The sequence below is a fragment of the Oncorhynchus masou genome, unplaced genomic scaffold (genome assembly GCF_036934945.1).
Source record: "Oncorhynchus masou masou isolate Uvic2021 unplaced genomic scaffold, UVic_Omas_1.1 unplaced_scaffold_1280, whole genome shotgun sequence".
Lineage (NCBI taxonomy): Eukaryota > Metazoa > Chordata > Actinopteri > Salmoniformes > Salmonidae > Oncorhynchus > Oncorhynchus masou.
The window spans coordinates 14,586-31,662 of NW_027002638.1; the positions used below are offsets into that span (position 1 = coordinate 14,586).

Genomic DNA, 17,077 nt, shown 5'->3' on the forward strand with positions numbered 1-17,077 from the left:
TTGTGCCGAAGACCCCCCCAGGCCCAGCCGAGAGGCAAATATAGCAAAGGCAGAAAAGAAGGCCACAGAGGTTATCAAGGCTAGAAGGTCTAGGGAGGCTAAGTCAGGGGTGAAAAAACTAAGCCGCCAAGTAGTTGGTATGTTGGCACTGCCTCAAACTCTAACTCAAACAACCAGTTACAGTGAGTATTCATCTCCACTTCCAAAGTACCTGGATTTATTGATAGAATTCTAAAACGATATATGGTGGAAGGATCCACTAATGTCTACGATCCTCTTTCTGTAGGTGTCCTGCCAGCTATCAAGAAGGGCACTAAAGTTACCCTCCAGTCCTCCAGCTCCCTCTCCCTCTCCGATGACAACAAGGAGGCACTAGGTTAGTTATTATGTTGTTTTTACCGTCTTTTGCACCCGCACATTCCCCTTCTTTCTTTTCTCTTATTGTCAGTAATGGTATTTTCATTTTCTCTCCTCTTTTTTTCTTATTTTTCTACACAGTGTTTGGAGATATGTTATGTGTGAAGAATTACTTTAAATCAAATGTCAAACGCATTCTATAGAAGGCCGGGTTTCTGCAGGGTTTCACTCCAGCCTTGATTGATGCATTAAGGTCACTAATTAGTAAGAAACTCCTCTAACCTGGTTGTCTAGGTCTTAATTGAAAGGAAAAAACTAAAACCCGCAGACACTTAGCCCTCCATGGAAGTAGTTTGAAACCCCTGTATTAAATACATTTTGATTTGACTAGGGGCCGTCTGCCAGGTCCTGACCACCAGGGTGGGAGACATCCTGAACAGTACCTGCAACAACGATTACAAGGCCAGACTCATCATCCAGAAAGGTACACTTATAACCTGTTTTGCCCATATCACCAGTAATACTTGTGTAATAACCAGTGTATTACCATTATAGTAAATGTACTAGATACTGCATAGTGTTATACATGGATGTGGCTTTGAACCAGTTCAGAATATGAGTGTGTTTTCTTAGGATTGGATTCCGGTGCCAGGGAAAGGTTCCCTGACTCTCTGTGTTCCTCTTCACCCAAGGACGAAGAGGAGGTGGTTGTAAGTGTCATGACTGTCTCATACCCTAAGCCCTCCACCTCAACCCAGGCAGCATGGGCAGCTCCTGCCCAGACTCTGGAAGAAGAGGTGGGGGGGGCTGAGGTCTCCGAGATGAGCTCCCTGATGCCCACCAAAAACAGGCAGGACCCCCTGGAGAAGATTCCCTCCCTCCTACCAGGCAAGGAGCACATCCTCCTTTGCAGCACTCCCTGGGCCACCGTCATGAGCCCCCAGACTCTGAAGTTTATTCTCCACGGCATCATGTGCCAACTGGAGGCCTCAGAGTCCCCCAGACAAGGAGGGCCAATGACCCCTTCAGGCTGATGAAGGATCTCTTTGTGGAGGTCCAGCATGCCCTGAAGTATGCTGACATCTCTGTCGTCTTTGGCCTGGAGGAGAGCATCCAATTCAGTGGGGAGGATGCGGTGAAGGCCATCGTGAAGACTGCGGCTAAAAGATTGTCCTTGCGTTCGGACTCCAACCGGGCTCAACTGCGTGCCGCACGCTCTGGTAGTGAGGGAGCCATCAGGTGCATGGCGGACACCATCACACAAGTCATAGATGACTATTCAGAGGACTGTAGTTCCGATGGCCATTTTGGAGCCAGGAGGAGCCGTGGTAGTGGGAGGTCACACTCCTCAAGGAGTGACGTCACCCTCACCGAGGAGCTCCTGGCTTGGAGGGAAACCCTAGAAGAGGACCGAGAGGAGATGGCTGATGACAGCACTGGTTTGGAAAAGACCAGTGTAAGCTCAGCCATCTCTGAAAAGTCCCAGGTTATTAGCTACCTTTCTGAAAGCACCAAGCCCATCAGCAGCGCCCTCTCCACAGACCTCGAGGACATCACCTCCACACAGGTGAGACGGCCAAGAACTAGTAGATCGTTTAGTTATTTGGGCTGTTTAATTGTGAGGCATCAACTCATGTCTGTTTCTCTCTCTACTAAGAAGAAAGAGAAGGAAGAGGCTATGAAGAAAGAAGTGAGGAAGTCAGGAAAGAAGAAGCGAGGAAATAACAAGAACCAGAAGAAGAACAAGGTGTCTCCTCTTGGCAATGATAGTAAGTCCTCATTTCTGTCAGTCAACATGTGCATCTGTCTTCAGCACACTATTGTAATGTAAGGACGGGAGACTATGATGAAGTTATCAGGGTCTTATTCATTAGCCACTAAATGGAAGACAGCGGACTAAAACAGGGAGGAACTTTCTTGAACTTGCCAATAACAAATGCTTGTTTTTGTTTTCCGTTTCAAAATATTTTGCTACTGTATACCCTAATGAACACGACCCTGATTTCATGCCTTGTTCTCTGTCACCTGTTCAGGTACTGTGGCTGCAGATGAGCCTAAGAAAAAACAGGCTCTCCTCCCCCGGATCACAGCCGCCCTGGCAAAACTATTTTGCTTCCCCTTCAAAAAGAAAATGCAAAGAGTAACTGTGCAGAAGACGAGTTTGGGAAAACCCTGCTGCCACCTCCCCCAACCCACTTTCTAAATAAACTCTCAAAGCCAACAGAAGAGGGAGGGAGACAACCCCCCCTACTCACAACTAATTTTATTACACCCCATTTAATTCAATAAACACAACTTGCAGCTATTTTGATCTTCTTCTTCTTGAGTTTTTTTTAAAAGACCCACCTGCATGCTATAGATTATTAAGGTCAATTTGCTGTCTACTACATTATCATTGTTATGAGTATGTTCACTGTGCCAGTCATTATAGCCAGTATAGGCTATAATAATGCCCTAACCTAATTGCAATTGACATAATAAGAGTTACATTTGAATAATTCCCTCATTTTATATATTTTTTTAGAGGGAATAAATCTCTAAAGCACTATAGAGTGCCGCCCCTTGGAGGGGTGCGTCACTTGAGTGGGTTGAGTCACTGATGTGATCTTCCTGTCTGGGTTGGCACCCCCCCTTGGGTTGTGCCGTGGCGGAGATCTTTGTGGGCTATACTCGGCCTTGTCTCAGGATGGTAAGTTGGTGGTTGAAGATATCCCTCTAGTGGTGTGGGGGCTGTGTTTTGGCAAAGTGGGTGGGGTTATATCCTTCCTGTTTGGCCCTGTCCGGGGGTATCATCGGATGGGGCCACAGTGTCTCCTGACTCATCCTGTCTCAGCCTCCAGTATTTATCCTGCTGTAGTTTGTGTGTCGGGGGGCTAGGGTCAGTTTGTTATATCTGGAGTACTTCTCCTGTCTTATCCGATGTCCTGTGTGAATTTAAGTATGCTCCCTCTAATTCTCGCTTTCTTTCTCTCTCTCGGAGGACCTGAGCACTAGGACCATTCCTCAGGACTACCTGGCATGATCACTCCTTGCTGTCCCCAGTCCACCTGGCCGTGCAGCTGCTCCAGTTTCAACTGTTCTGCCTGCGGCTATGGAATCGTGACCTGTTCACCGGACGTGCTACCTGTCCCAGACCTATTATTTGACCATGCTGGTCATTTATGAACATTAGAAAATCTTGGCCATGTTTTGTTATAATCTTCATCAGAGGTTACTCGGCGAAAGCGGTGCTGATACTGCTTCATTTCTCTCTTGTCGAATTAATACAGTGGTCTTCATTTGCATATTTCCCGGAAAGCGAATAAGCCCTTCAAATGGAAAGGGAAGACAACAAAACAGAAAATAGCCGAAATAGGCTACAAACCCCGTTATTTTAGGCATTAGCACATTGGCCTGAAATCCGTGCTCAGTGCCATCACACAAACAGAAACAGGCAAAACCTACGAAATTACATCCTCAGACAGTTCTTTGTAGCCTATACAACACAGGTTATTTGTCCTTCAGGTGTTTTCTTTTTGCTAGTGAAGGCATGCTACAGCTGTTAGAATATTGTAGTCAGAAATGGGTGTTCCTTGGGTTGGCTTTACTCCAAAAGATGAGAGCGAAAGATCTCAAACATTTTATTATGGAAGAGGTATTATGGCTGACTATAAAAAAAGTGAAGTATTCTGCCCCAAGCATCTGCATTCAGTCTTTTTGGGGACAACCTTTCAAAGAATAAATTACCTTGCATTTCAGGCTAATTATCGTTAATATTATAAACGCTGGAATAGAACAGACTGGAGACATGCACCACCAAGTGAAAGCGCTGGGTAGATTTCACCAGCATAGGGTGTGTTGAGTGAGAAATCAAGTCATTTCTTTTAACCTTATCTTGGAAATGCACTCACCATACAGAGAGTGAAACACTAACTCTCAAGAAAACAATGATCTGATCTTCACACATCCTCATGACCTTGTTTTTAAATTAAACACTATACTAGATTACCACACACACGGATGGGACATTTGAACATTACAGCTCAGTAAAAGTGACAGTTGGCATTTACACACAGCTGTGTGAACCTCACTTCTTTCTCATCATCCCTGCTACTTGCTGTTGTTATGGCAATCCATGCTAAGGTGAACTGTGAATGAATGGTAAACTAATATGCCTTTGTGATGTTGTCAGATTAAGTCGTTGTGTTTTACACCGGCTTGGCTGTGGCGTGCTTCTGCTGTACAAAACTGCTGAATGCCACAATAAGGACTGTAGTTGTCTGTCTCTGCATCTCGGAGGTTCTGTCTATCTGTTCGTCACACCGACTCTCACTGTGGTTGGTTGGTTGTAGCGATCAGCAGAGGCCTGCCCTGTGCTAAAAGTTCCACTCCATTATCCTGCTGACGCTGAGATACTGGGAGCAACTCCATGACCTGACATATCAAGTCTAAAACTCCAGTATCCTGCCCTACTGCAGCTACTACAAGCTCCCTTCTAGTCTGTTGTTCATATTATTTTGGAAGCACTTTACATTACAGCACGGAATAAAGAGGAAATGGAATGGTAACTAGTTAAAGTTACTCACAAAGCAAACCAATATTTGCCCAGATACAGGATGCTACAGATCAGTATAACTGTATTGTTTCAGAGACATCACATGCTGGAGGGGTGATAATATTACAAAAACAACATTGCAGTGTTTCCCCTAAAATTCCCCAAATGTCTTGGCATGGGGCCCCCAATTGATTTTGTTATAATGTTTGAGTCACTCAGATACACTATATATACAAAAGTATGTGGACACCACTTCAAATTAGTGTATTCGAACAGTTCAGCAACATCCTTTGCTGACAGATGTATAAAATTTGAGCACACAGTCATGCAATCTCTGTAGACAAACGTTGGCAGTAGAATGGCCTTTACTGATGAGCTCAGTGACTTTCAACGTGGCATCATCATAGGATGCCACCTTTCCAACAAGTCAGTTTGTCAAATATCTGCCCTGCTAGAGCTGCTCCGGTCAACTGTAAGTGCTGTTATTGTGAATTGGAAACGTCTAGGAGCAACAACGGCTCAGCCGTGAAGTGGTAGGCCACACAAGCTCACAGAACGGGACCGCCGAGTGTTGTAGCGAGTCAAAAATAATCTGTCCTCAGTTGCAACACTCACTACCGAGTTCCCAACTGCCTCTGGAAGCAACGTCAGCATAATGACTGTTTGTCTGGAGCTTCATGAAAGGGGTTTCCATGGCCGAGCAGCCGCACAGAAACCTAAGATCACCATGCGAAATGCCAAGCATTGGCTGGAGTTGCGTAAAGCTTGCCGCCATTGGACTCTGTGAAAACGCATTCTCTGGAGTGAGGAATCACTATTCACCAGCTGGCAGTCCGATGGACAAATCTGGGTTTGGCAGATGCCAGGAGTACGCTACCTGCCACAATGCATAATGCCAACTAATGTTTGGAGGAGGAATAACGAATTGCCTGGGGCTGTTTTTCATGGTTCGGGATAGGCCCTTTAGTTCCAGTGAAGGGAAACCTTAATGCTACAACATACAATGACATTCTATACGATGCCCTTTCCTGTTTTAGCATGACAATGCCTCCGTGCACAAAGGGAGTTCCAAACAGAAATTGTTTGCCGAGGTTGATGTGGAAGAACTTGACTGGCCTGCACAGAGCCCTGACCTTAACCCCATCGATCAGCTTTGGAATTAATTGGAACACCGACTGCGAGCCAGGCTTAATCACCCAGCATCATTGCCCGACTTCACTAATGCTTTTGTGGCTGAATGGAAGCAAGTAGCAAGTCCCCGCAGCAATGTTCCAACATCTAATGGAAAGCCTTCCCAGAAGAGTGGAGGCTGTTATAGCACCAAAGGGGGGACAAACTCTATAATAATGCCCATGATTTGTAATGAGATGTTTGACAAGCTTTTGGTCATGAAGTGTAGCATAAGAACACAACACAAGCCATGGCAAAATGTGTAGAATTGCAGGAAACTAGCTTAATTAAACTGTAAAATGCGTTCTTTTCCCCATGGCAAAATGTCTAGAATTGCAAATAGCAGCCAAAATTGTTTTAAAAAATAAACATTTTGTTTCTGCTGCCATGGGAGGGCCTCTAAAAATGTTGGTCGGAGAAGGCGCTGTTGGCCACGCCCCCCACATCTATTTCTCCACCAAGTCAGGTGAACAGGGCCTTGCCCTTTATTATGATAAACAAGCCCGGGCAACCATTTCACCAGAGCTGTTGTCTTGGTTGCACTTGTTTTCTAGGATCACTGGTGTCTGGTAATGTACAGGAATGATTCACCTCAGTTCACTCTCTGGGAGTATAATTAACGTCACCTCTCTATTGGCCCATTCCAGTGTGTGTGGCAAACTATCCAGACCTGTTCTGTAACCCCAGAGGGAGGTTTCATGTGGTGTTAATATAGAGCTGAATGAACACACAATCAACTGGTGACACAATGTACTGGGGCTATTGTACCAAAGTGGCACAGGTGTAATAGTAATAGGTCAGATGGTTTATTTTTGACGCCACACTAACTATACTGGTCCCAGATCAGTTTCGATCAGTGCCCCAGAAAAGGGTATCTGGTAGGTCCATCTACTTTGGGAAAGTGAGGCTTAAACCAATCCCATGGACATACCGTGTATCGTTTATGTGTGTATTTTTTGTTAATGCCTAGGCAAATGCAATGGCATCCGGGGTTATGTTGGTGTAGTGTTAAATCTGTTTGTAATCCATTTGAGGTTAACGCAGCAGTGCTGGTGATACTTTTAATCTGTATCTTATTGAATCACAGACCTGATCAGGGTCAGATCGGCCTAGCCCCCCTCCGACAATACACTCACTACCATTGCAGAATAAATTATTAGTCACATCGCATTGCTTTGCAATTCCTTTGGAGGGAGGATGGTGGAAGTGTGTATTTTAAAGCCATGTTCCCCTTGGTATTCATGGAAACGTGATTATCAGGAGGGTGCTTATTGCTACACTAGGAATTCAGGAAGCTATTCTTCTAAATGTGGTTGCGTTTAGGGAACTTGGGTAGTCTGAGGGAGCTTCACCGGATGACATGATATTAGCTAATTAGCCCAAATGTGTCTGGTCTTCATTCAAGCTTACCATCAAAGCAACTTATTCATTAGATTCATCTCGATTCTAGATAAAATCTGCTGTACAGGGCCACGTGTTAACTCGAAATGACACAACGACAAGTTTCCAGTTTAACAAAGTTTACTATTTTTAATTGTATTTTTATTGTATGTCACCTTTATTTAACCAGGTAGGCTAGTTGATAACAAGTTCTCATTTACAACTGCGACCTGGCCAAGATAAAGCATAGCAGTGTGAACAGACAACAACACAGAGTTACACATGGAGTAAACAATAAACAAGTCAATAACACAGTAGAAAAAAGAAAAAAAAGAGTCTATATACATTGTGTGCAAAAGACATGAGGAGGTAGGCGAATAATTACAATTTTGCAGATTAACACTGGAGTGATAAATGATCAGATGGTCATGTGCAGGTAGAGCTACTGGTGTGCAAAAGAGTACAGCTGCAGCGATCGGTTAGCTGCTCAGATAGCAGATGTTTAAAGTTGGTGAGGGAGATAAAAGTCTCCAACTTCAGCGATTTTTGCAATTCATTCCAGTCACAGGCAGCAGAGAACTGGAAGGAAAGGCGGCCAAATGAGGTGTTGGCTTTAGGGATGATCAGTGAGATACACCTGCTGGAGCGCGTGCTACGGGTGGGTGTTGCCATCGTGACCAGTGAACTGAGATAAGGCGGAGCTTTACCTAGCATGGACTTGTAGATGACCTGGAGCCAGTGGGTCTGGCGATGAACATGTCGCAAGGGCCAGCCGACTAGAGCATACAGGTCGTAGTGGTGGGTGGTATAAGGTGCTTTAGTAACAAAACGGATGGCACTGTGATAAACTGCATCCAGTTTGCTGAGGAGAGTATTGGAAGCTATTTTGTAGATGACATTGCCGAAGTCGAGGATCGGTAGGATAGTCAGTTTTACTCTGGTAAGTTTGGCGGTGTGAGTGAAGGAGGCTTTGTTGCGGAATAGAAAGCTGACTCTAGATTTGATTTTAGATTGGAGATGTTTGATATGAGTCTGGAAGGAGAGTTTTCAGTCTAGCCAGACACCTAGGTACTTATAGATGTCCACATATTCTAGGTCGGAACCATCCAGGGTGGTGATGCTTCCAGGGTGGTGATGCTAGTCGGGCGTGCGGGTGCAGGCAGCGAACGGTTGAAAAGCATGCATTTGGTTTTACTAGCGTTTAAGAGCAGTTGGAGGCCACGGAAGGAGTGGTGTATGGCATTGAAGCTCGTTTGGAGGTTAGATAGCACAGTGTCCAAGGAAGGGCCAGAAGTATACAGAATGGTGTCGTCTGCGTAGAGGTGGATCAGGGAATCGCCCGCAGCAAGAGCAACATCATTGATATATACAGAGAAAATAGTCGGCCCGAGAATTGAACCCTGTGGAACCCCCATAGAGACTGCCAGAGGACCGGACAACATGCCCTCCGATTTGACACACTGAACTCTGTCTGCAAAGTAGTTGGTGAACCAGGCAAGGCAGTCATTAGAAAAACCGAGGCGACTGAGTCTGCCGATAAGAATATGGTGATTGACCGAGTCGAAAGCCTTGGCCAGGTCGATGAAGACGGCTGCACAGTAGTCTTTTACCGATGGCGGTTATGATATTATTTAGTACCTTGAGCGTGGCTGAGGTGCACCCGTGACCGGCTCGGAAACCAGATTGCACAGCGGAGAAGGTACGGTGGGTTTCGAGATGGTCAGTGATCTGTTCGTTGACTTGGCTTTCGAAGACCTTAGATAGGCAGGGCAGGATGGATATAGGTCTGTAACAGTTTGGGTCCAGGGTGTCTCCCCCTTTGAAGAGGGGGATGACTGCGGCAGCTTCCCAATCCTTGGGGATCTCAGACGATATGAAAGAGAGATTGAATAGGCTGGTAATAGGGGTTGCGACAATGGCGGCGGATAGTTTCAGATTGTCAAGCCCAGCTGATTTGTACAGGTCCAGGTTTTGCAGCTCTTTCAGAACATCTGCTATCTGGATTTGGGTACAGGCGAAGCTGGGGATGCTTGGGCGAGTAGCTGCGGGCGGGGAGCTGTTGGCCGCGGTTGGAGTAGCCAGGAGGAAGGCATGGCTAGCTGTTGAGAAATGCTTGTTGAAGTTTTCAATTGTCATGGATTTATCGGTGGTGACCGTGTTACCTAGCCTCAGTGCAGGGGCAGCTGGGAGGAGGTGCTCTTGTTCTCCATGGACTTTAAAGTGGCCAAGAACTTTTTGGAGTTAGAGCTACAGGATGCAAATTTCTGCTTGAAAAAGCTGGCCTTTGCCTGCCTGACTGATTGCGTGTATTGGTTCCTGACTTCCCTGAACAGTTGCACATCGCGAGGACTATTCGATGCTATTGCAGTGAACCAAGGGCTATATCTGTTCTTAGTTCTGCATTTTTTGAACGGAGCATGTTTATCTAAGATGGTGAAGAAGTTACTTTTAAAGAATGACCAGGCATCCTCAACTGACGGGATGAGGTCAATATCCTTCCAGGATACCCGGGCCAGGTCGATTAGAAAGGCCTGCTCGCAGAAGTGTTTTAGGGAGCGTTTGACAGTGATGAGGGGTGGTCGTTTGACTGCGGACCCGTAGCGGATACAGGCAACGAGGCAGTGATCACTGAGATCCTGGTTGAAGACAGCGGAGGTGTATTTGGAGGGGCAGTTGGTCAGGATAACGTCTATGAGGGTGCCCTTGTTTACAGATTTAGGGTTGTACCTGGTGGGTTCCTTGATGATTTGTGTGAGATTGAGGGCATCTAGCTTAGATTGTAGGACTTCCGGGGTGTTAATAAGCATATCCCAGTTTAGGTCACCTTACAGAACAAACTCTGAAGCTAGATGGGGGGCGATCAATTCACAAATGGTGTCCAGGGCACAGCTGGGAGCTGAGGGGGGTCGGTAGCAGGCGGCAACAGTGAGAGACTTATTTCTGGAGAGAGTAATTTTTAAAATTAGTAGTTCGAACTGTTTGGGTATGGACCTGGAAAGTATGACATTACTTTGCAGGCTATCTCTGCAGTAGACTGCAAATTCTCCCCCTTTGGCATATCATATGAACACCATCAAAGGTCGCCATTAGACTCAAGGCAAGGTCCATAGACTACCAGACTTCCTGTGCATGCGCACTCTTGACTGAGTGATAGCCCCTTAATAACAGAAATATTGGGATACTTAAAAACATGAACTTAACACCATGGACCGATATAATGAATTTCGTCCCGAACCTGCCTGCAAGGGCCACTCTTTGCAGGTAGGTGTCGGAATCCTTGGGCATGTCGTAGTTGAAGACGACGTTGACGCGCTCAATGTTCCATCCCTCGGCCAAACAGGTTGGTGGCCACCAGGATCCGCCTTTGGAAGTCCTTTAACTGCTGGTACCGGGAAATCCTGTGGGATTTACAATAAGTAGAACAGGCATGATACATACAGCTTCACTCATGTGGGTACACTGAAACTGTGACCCACAAACATGTTGTCTGAGAGAAAGTTCTTGTTAAGTCCCTCTGGATAACAGCTTCTGCTACATGACTATTATAGAAAATGTGCAAGTAAATGAGATTCTCAATTTGATTGCCCAACTCCTCATTCCTCTCCTCCTTTTGAACCAGCAGCTGAGACAGAGCCACACAGCGCTGCACAGACTTCACAATGATCACCACCTTCAGACAGGGGAGAAACTGGCAGTGAGACACCGAAGACAAACAAATTGGATTTAAAAACGTGACTTTCAAATCCATGAACAAAATACATTCAACTCACTCAGACTAAAACTAAAATAAATTACGTTTTAGCATTCAAATCTCTGAAAAGACCTCTGTCCGTACCTGGTTGAACTCGAGCACGTCGAAGAGCTTGCGGTTCTTCTCGCTATCCTTCAGCTTGCAGTAGTACTGCTGCAGGCCGTGCAGCGTCAGCTTGGTCTCATCGTCCACAAACACCTCCATGGGCTACAGGAGATATTCATTAAGCACCAAACAGAACACAGGGAGGGACTACCAGAACTTCCAGTGCTAAATTTTTTGCTAGTTTGCCCTAATGAATAGAACATGGGGAAAGTGTCACTCTTTGGGACAGTTTTATAAACCTAGCCACATTAAGTGAAAAACAGGAGTAAACCACATTCTGTGTTGGTGAATGAAGAACTACAAATGTGATTGTGAACATCAATTACTAGTCCTAGAGCTGGATGGAACTATTTTTCATTATAGCTTTAATGCCAGGACTGTTCCTCCCAAAAATGTCCAGAGCCCCAGACCCAGGTTAAGAGAGGGTCAACTCTGGCCACTTGTGAGACAGACAGTCACGAGCAGGCAAAGCTTAGAGGGGCATGACTGGAACGTTTTACATGAATATTAAGCCATATCCAAACTCCCTTGAAAAAAAGGGGGCAATCAAGCAGTTTCTACATCAATTTTTAGACATTTAAAATTAAAAGAATAACAAATGCCCATGAGCTTAGTTCAACTTTCGTACCCCACCAGAACCCAAAATACAAGCTTGTTTAATTCCAATGCTTGAAAACAAAGTAAACGCAAAAATAAACTATATAGTCTCAAAACATGGTCAAAATGATAATTCTGATATCATTGACGGTCAGTCCTTGCATATAGTGGTTAAATTTCACCAGACCTATCCCTCCAAAACAGGGGCGAGGAAGCAATGTTTATACTGCCAATTGCCTCTTCAAAGTACAATTTAGGGAGATGGGTTAATCTCTGTGTGTGTAAAACTGCAACTTTAAGTTTCAGAACATGTACATAACCACCGGTTATAAGAAACCCTTCAACGTACATCCTGCATGAACTTGCGGCAGACAGGATGGATCTCTTTGCTAAGAGTGGCGCTGAACATCATGCACTGCTTCTCGTGGGGTGCGAGCCTGAAGATGTCCTGAACATCACGCCTCATGTCTGAGGGAGAGACGATAGGAAAATAATATGGCCGTCACAAAAAAAAAAAGTCAACCCACTCAGCCTGCAATCTGAGGACTACATAAAATGTAAATACTTCCCTACGTTTTGGCTAAATCCTTACTTAAGTCACACCATCTATCCCATTCTGTTCCAAGATGCACTACTACTTAGTAGGACAGTGTATTAGAAGTGCATTCTAAGTGGTATGCTAGTAGGTACATTGGAACACGTTTTCAATTGACCGTTCCTCTGTGACGTTTCAACTTACTCCTTGCTCCCGTCACTCACATCTGGCATCAGCCCCCCTGTCCTACTGTGGTCTGAATTTGCATCTTGTCACACTCGTCCAGGACAAAGTGCTTCACATTCTTCAGGTTGAGGGTCTTGTTGCGGATGAGGGCCAGGATGCGGCCGGGCGTTCCCACCACAATGTGGGGGCAGTTCTTCGTCAGCGCGTCCTCGTCCTTCTTGATGGACAGGCCCCCGAAGAACACGGCTGCCTTGACGATAGGCATGTACTTGGAGAAGCGCTCATACTCTTTGCTGATCTGGAAGGACAGCTCTCGTGTGTGGCACGTCACCAGCACAGACACCTGGTAGACAGAGTGAGAGGTAGGGGAGGATGTTTAATACAGAACTCTCTGGATAGCAGAGAAACAAAAAGCACACAAGATTATCCAATAGGATAGAACAGCAGTGTAAACAGTGAGATTTAAAGGAGAACAAATTCAGACTGCAATTGGCCCAGCGTCATTCGGGTTTGGCCGGGGTAGGCCATCATTGTAAATAAGAATTTATTCTTAACTGACTTGCCTAGTCCAAATAAAGGTTAAATAAAGTTGCCGATTAGGCACTTTCTTATGCAAGTATCCCCAGATACACATTAATCCTATTCCTAAACTACAAAGCACTCAATGGATTCTCCATCGAAAGCTATTTTTAGTACAGAAGGATGTAACAGCAATTCAGTTGCTGCTTCCACAATGTCATTATTCAACCATTCACCTGCCCGTCCACAGGCTCAATCTGCTGCAGGGTGGCCAGTACAAACACAGTCGTCTTGCCCATACCAGACTTGGCCTGGTACATGATGTCCATGCCCAGGATGGCCTGTGGGATGCACTCATGTTGGACTGAAAGACAGAAACGTAAGTAGGGAAGTTAGTTAAGAACACATTCTTATTTACAATGACGGCCTACCAAGAGGCCTCCTGCAGGGATTGGGGCCTGGAATTTAACATTAAAAAAAATATATAGGACAAAACACACATCACTACATAAAGAGACCTAAGACAACATAGCAAGGCATCAACACATGACAACACAGCATGGTAGCAGCACAAAACATTGTACAAACATTGGGCACAGACAACAGCACAAAGGGCAAGAAGGTAGACAACACATCACACTGACAGTTGTGGCTGCTTTGTAAGAGTGTCCATGATTGAGTCTTTGAATGAAGAGATTGAGATAAAACTGTAGTTTGGGTGTTTGTTGCAGCTCATTCCAGTCACTGGTGGCAGAAAACTGAGGAGAGGAGTGACCCAGGGATGCGTGCGCGTTGGGGACCTTTAACAGAATGTGACTGGCAGTACAGGTGTTGTATGTGGAGTATGAGGGCTGCAGTAGATATCTCAGATAGGGGAGGGGGAGTGAGGCCTAAGAGGGTTTTATAAATAAGCATCAACCAGTGGGTCTTGCGACAGGTATACAGAGATGACCAGTTTAAGTATGATGTGATGCTTGAAGGGGCATACATGTATAACTCATAGTCGGAGTCCCAAATGACACCCTATATATTGTGGATTACTTTCGACCAGGGCCCAGTCACACACAGCGCTAGTTTTGAACAAAGTCCTATGGGCCCAGCTCAATAGTAGTACACTATGTCAGGAATAGGGTGCCATGAGACACACACAGAATGGACAAAGTCAAAAACAGTCCTTGGTTGAAGGTGGGAAGTGCCTGTGAGGCTCACCTTCAGAGGGATGTTCAAAGCCACAGTCGACAATGGCGCGGAGCAGCTCTGGTTTGAGCAGGAAGTCTCGGAAGCCGGAGCTGTGGATGGAGACTAAGAGCCCCTTACCTCCTCCTTGCCCGCAGGTGTGGCGGTCTCCAGGGCAACCTGAGGCTCCTCATCCTCTTCATAGTCCAACAGTTCGTTGTCAACGTCATTCTTTGCCATTCTAGAGGAGTACTTGCGTTAGTTGAAGCTAGGAAAGACTGGAGACTAGTTTGGGGGTGGGCGCTGTATCAACAATACAGTAAATTCAGAAGGTTAATTGAAATGCCAATTCAACAATCTATGTACAATTCCTCACCATCTGACCTTAGTTATATTTACATGAGGATTCCAATTCTTGTAATTTCACTTTCTGAATTGAATCCTTGTGAAACATCACCGTCTAGCACAGGGTTTTCCATATTCGGTCCTTGGAACTCCAAGGGGTGCACGTTCCCCCCTCCAACATTACACAGCTGACTCAATCAAAGCTTGACGCTTATTCAGCTGTGTCGTGCTACAGCACAAACCAAAACGTACACCCCCTGAGGTCCCTTGGACCGAGTTTGGGAAACACTCGTCTAATGTTTATTCCTACATAGCATTAGCTAGCTGCTAATAATGCTAGTAGCAGGCTGCACGCACACCGCCAAAGCTGGACAGTACGCAAAATGGGAAGCGAATACATTTGGCACATAATCATTACAATTCACCTTGCTCGAAACAAGGATTGGACCAGCGACTACCCTGCAACTGTTAAGAGTTGCGTAAATTCGAATCTGGTATCAGGATAAATATAACAATGAGTCACCGATTGTATACTATGTATTTTTTATTAGCTAAGTAATAAATGGCAAATGCAACTTTCGTATATACGGGCTCGCTGTAATACCACGCAGGGCAGAACAGAGAACTGACAGGATGTACGTTAACAGTTGTCCTTATACTGTGATGGACATAGTTCCAACCCGCCTGTTGGCCTATCACAGTAGAGGCTGGGCGAGGTTTCAACTTGCTCAGCCTATCGCAGACGCTCAGGCGGGTCCCCGCCTCTTGGCGCTTCTTGGAGTCCTCCCTCTGTCGATGTATAGATTCTTACTGTTCTGGTATCGCAGCCTAGTTATAACAGTTGCTCAGTTCCTGCTATTGTGTTGTTCAGTATTTTTCCATCTCAGTTAAACCTCATGATGACCACCCCTCCCTATGCCTGCTTAACCACAACTTTGTAAGATACAGCAAGTCACACCATGTGCTCAATATTGTTACATACAAACACAAGGACAAAGCATCTGCTGGGCTGTTATCTAGTTTTGCAACATGCAAGTCACACCATGTTATTGAGTTCTTGTCACACACACAAACAGGCAAGTAGCAAGCAGTTGTTTAATCTCATAATGGATGCTCCAGTGCACAAATGCAGATACCTCACACAACCAACATCAAATAATATTCAATCATATGGTAATGGCTATAATGTGAAACACAGAATCCCACACAACTCAGTTTACAGTAGTTAGCCAGTTTCCCGATTCAATCAAGTTCAACAAGGAATCATGCCTCACTCTCCGCACAAACAATGGCAGCCGCCTCCTCATTCAAACTTTGTGACAGCAAAGTGCTATAAAGTGAAATAGGTTCCAAATGCAAGGTGAATATTCAGAAATAACGTTGGCTCAAATTAATAACGAGCAAGACATTTCTAGGGCCTAACTTGACCTAAAATGTAATTATCGGAACCAACCTGCGACACAATGCTAGCAGAAGTTAACTGCTAACTGACATGATCTTGCAAGTACTAGCGTTAGCTTGACGCAATGCTAGATGTGTGAGTTAGCTTGCCAGATTGCACAAGGTTTTCGCAAAGATTTTAACAAAAATATACTTGAACATGGCTGCTATTTGTGAGCATTATGGAAAGAAAAAGATGTTTCTTGTTTACAATTGATGCAGATATTGAAAATTACTCAATACTGCACATTTTTTATGCAATTAAAATCGGCTTCGAGTATCACTGCGAGCTAGGTTCACAGGGGCAATCAAGAGGCACTGTGCTCGTGTATTCGTGGCCACTATTGGCCAATTTTAAAGGCAATCTCACCAAACGGGGCTGAAAACGAACCGTCTAATTTAATGCCGATCTTGAAAATGCTAACGAAGAAGGCGGGATTTCGCCAGCTGCCCAAAACTAAATTGTAGCCGTCATTTGTTGTTTGACAACACTGGTATGAAAAAAGTACACTGATAGCCTTATTCAGCAATAATGTAAACATTTATGATTTCTGTAAATTATAGCTACGTATGACTAGGTTTCCACATCCAGAAAAAAATCTGAATTTAGATTAGATTTCAGTCGATTAGATTAGTGTATTAGTCGGTCGGAGATGTAATTGTAGGGTACAGTGATATTCTTAAGATCTGAACTCCAACAGTGCAGGTATAATAAGAATATGTGTAACCGGTGCTATACTGCACCGCTGTAACTCTGCATTGTGTGTGGTTGATTGAGACTATAGACGTGGACTTTGGAGATCAGGTAGTTTAATCGAGCAGAACTCACTCTCTGCATCCTGCATCCAAAAGGAAATAAAACATTTGTAGAGCACATATGTTCTGCGAATCGTGGCCTCTTTCTACAGCAGATACACAATAGGTGGGACTGGGATCATTCGAGGAGCTAGCCATCGTTCACACATACAATAAATAGCCTGCT

General features: G+C 45.0%; 1 protein-coding gene and 1 pseudogene across 1 annotated transcript; one reads left to right on the forward strand and one right to left on the reverse strand.

Moving 5' to 3' along the window:
• LOC135530164 (uncharacterized) lies at nucleotides 1-4,769 on the forward strand. Its single transcript, XM_064958537.1, has 8 exons — nucleotides 1-182; nucleotides 287-376; nucleotides 749-841; nucleotides 991-1,330; nucleotides 1,366-1,924; nucleotides 2,015-2,126; nucleotides 2,391-2,497; nucleotides 4,689-4,769. Exons 1-8 carry the CDS (start codon nucleotides 140-142, stop codon nucleotides 4,767-4,769), a joined length of 1,425 nt encoding a protein of 474 aa, XP_064814609.1. The 5' UTR covers nucleotides 1-139.
• Nucleotides 4,770-10,754: 5,985 nt separating this feature from the next.
• Nucleotides 10,755-14,618, reverse strand: LOC135530165 (ATP-dependent RNA helicase DDX39A-like; annotated as a pseudogene).
• Between the last annotated feature and the right edge of the window lie 2,459 nt (nucleotides 14,619-17,077).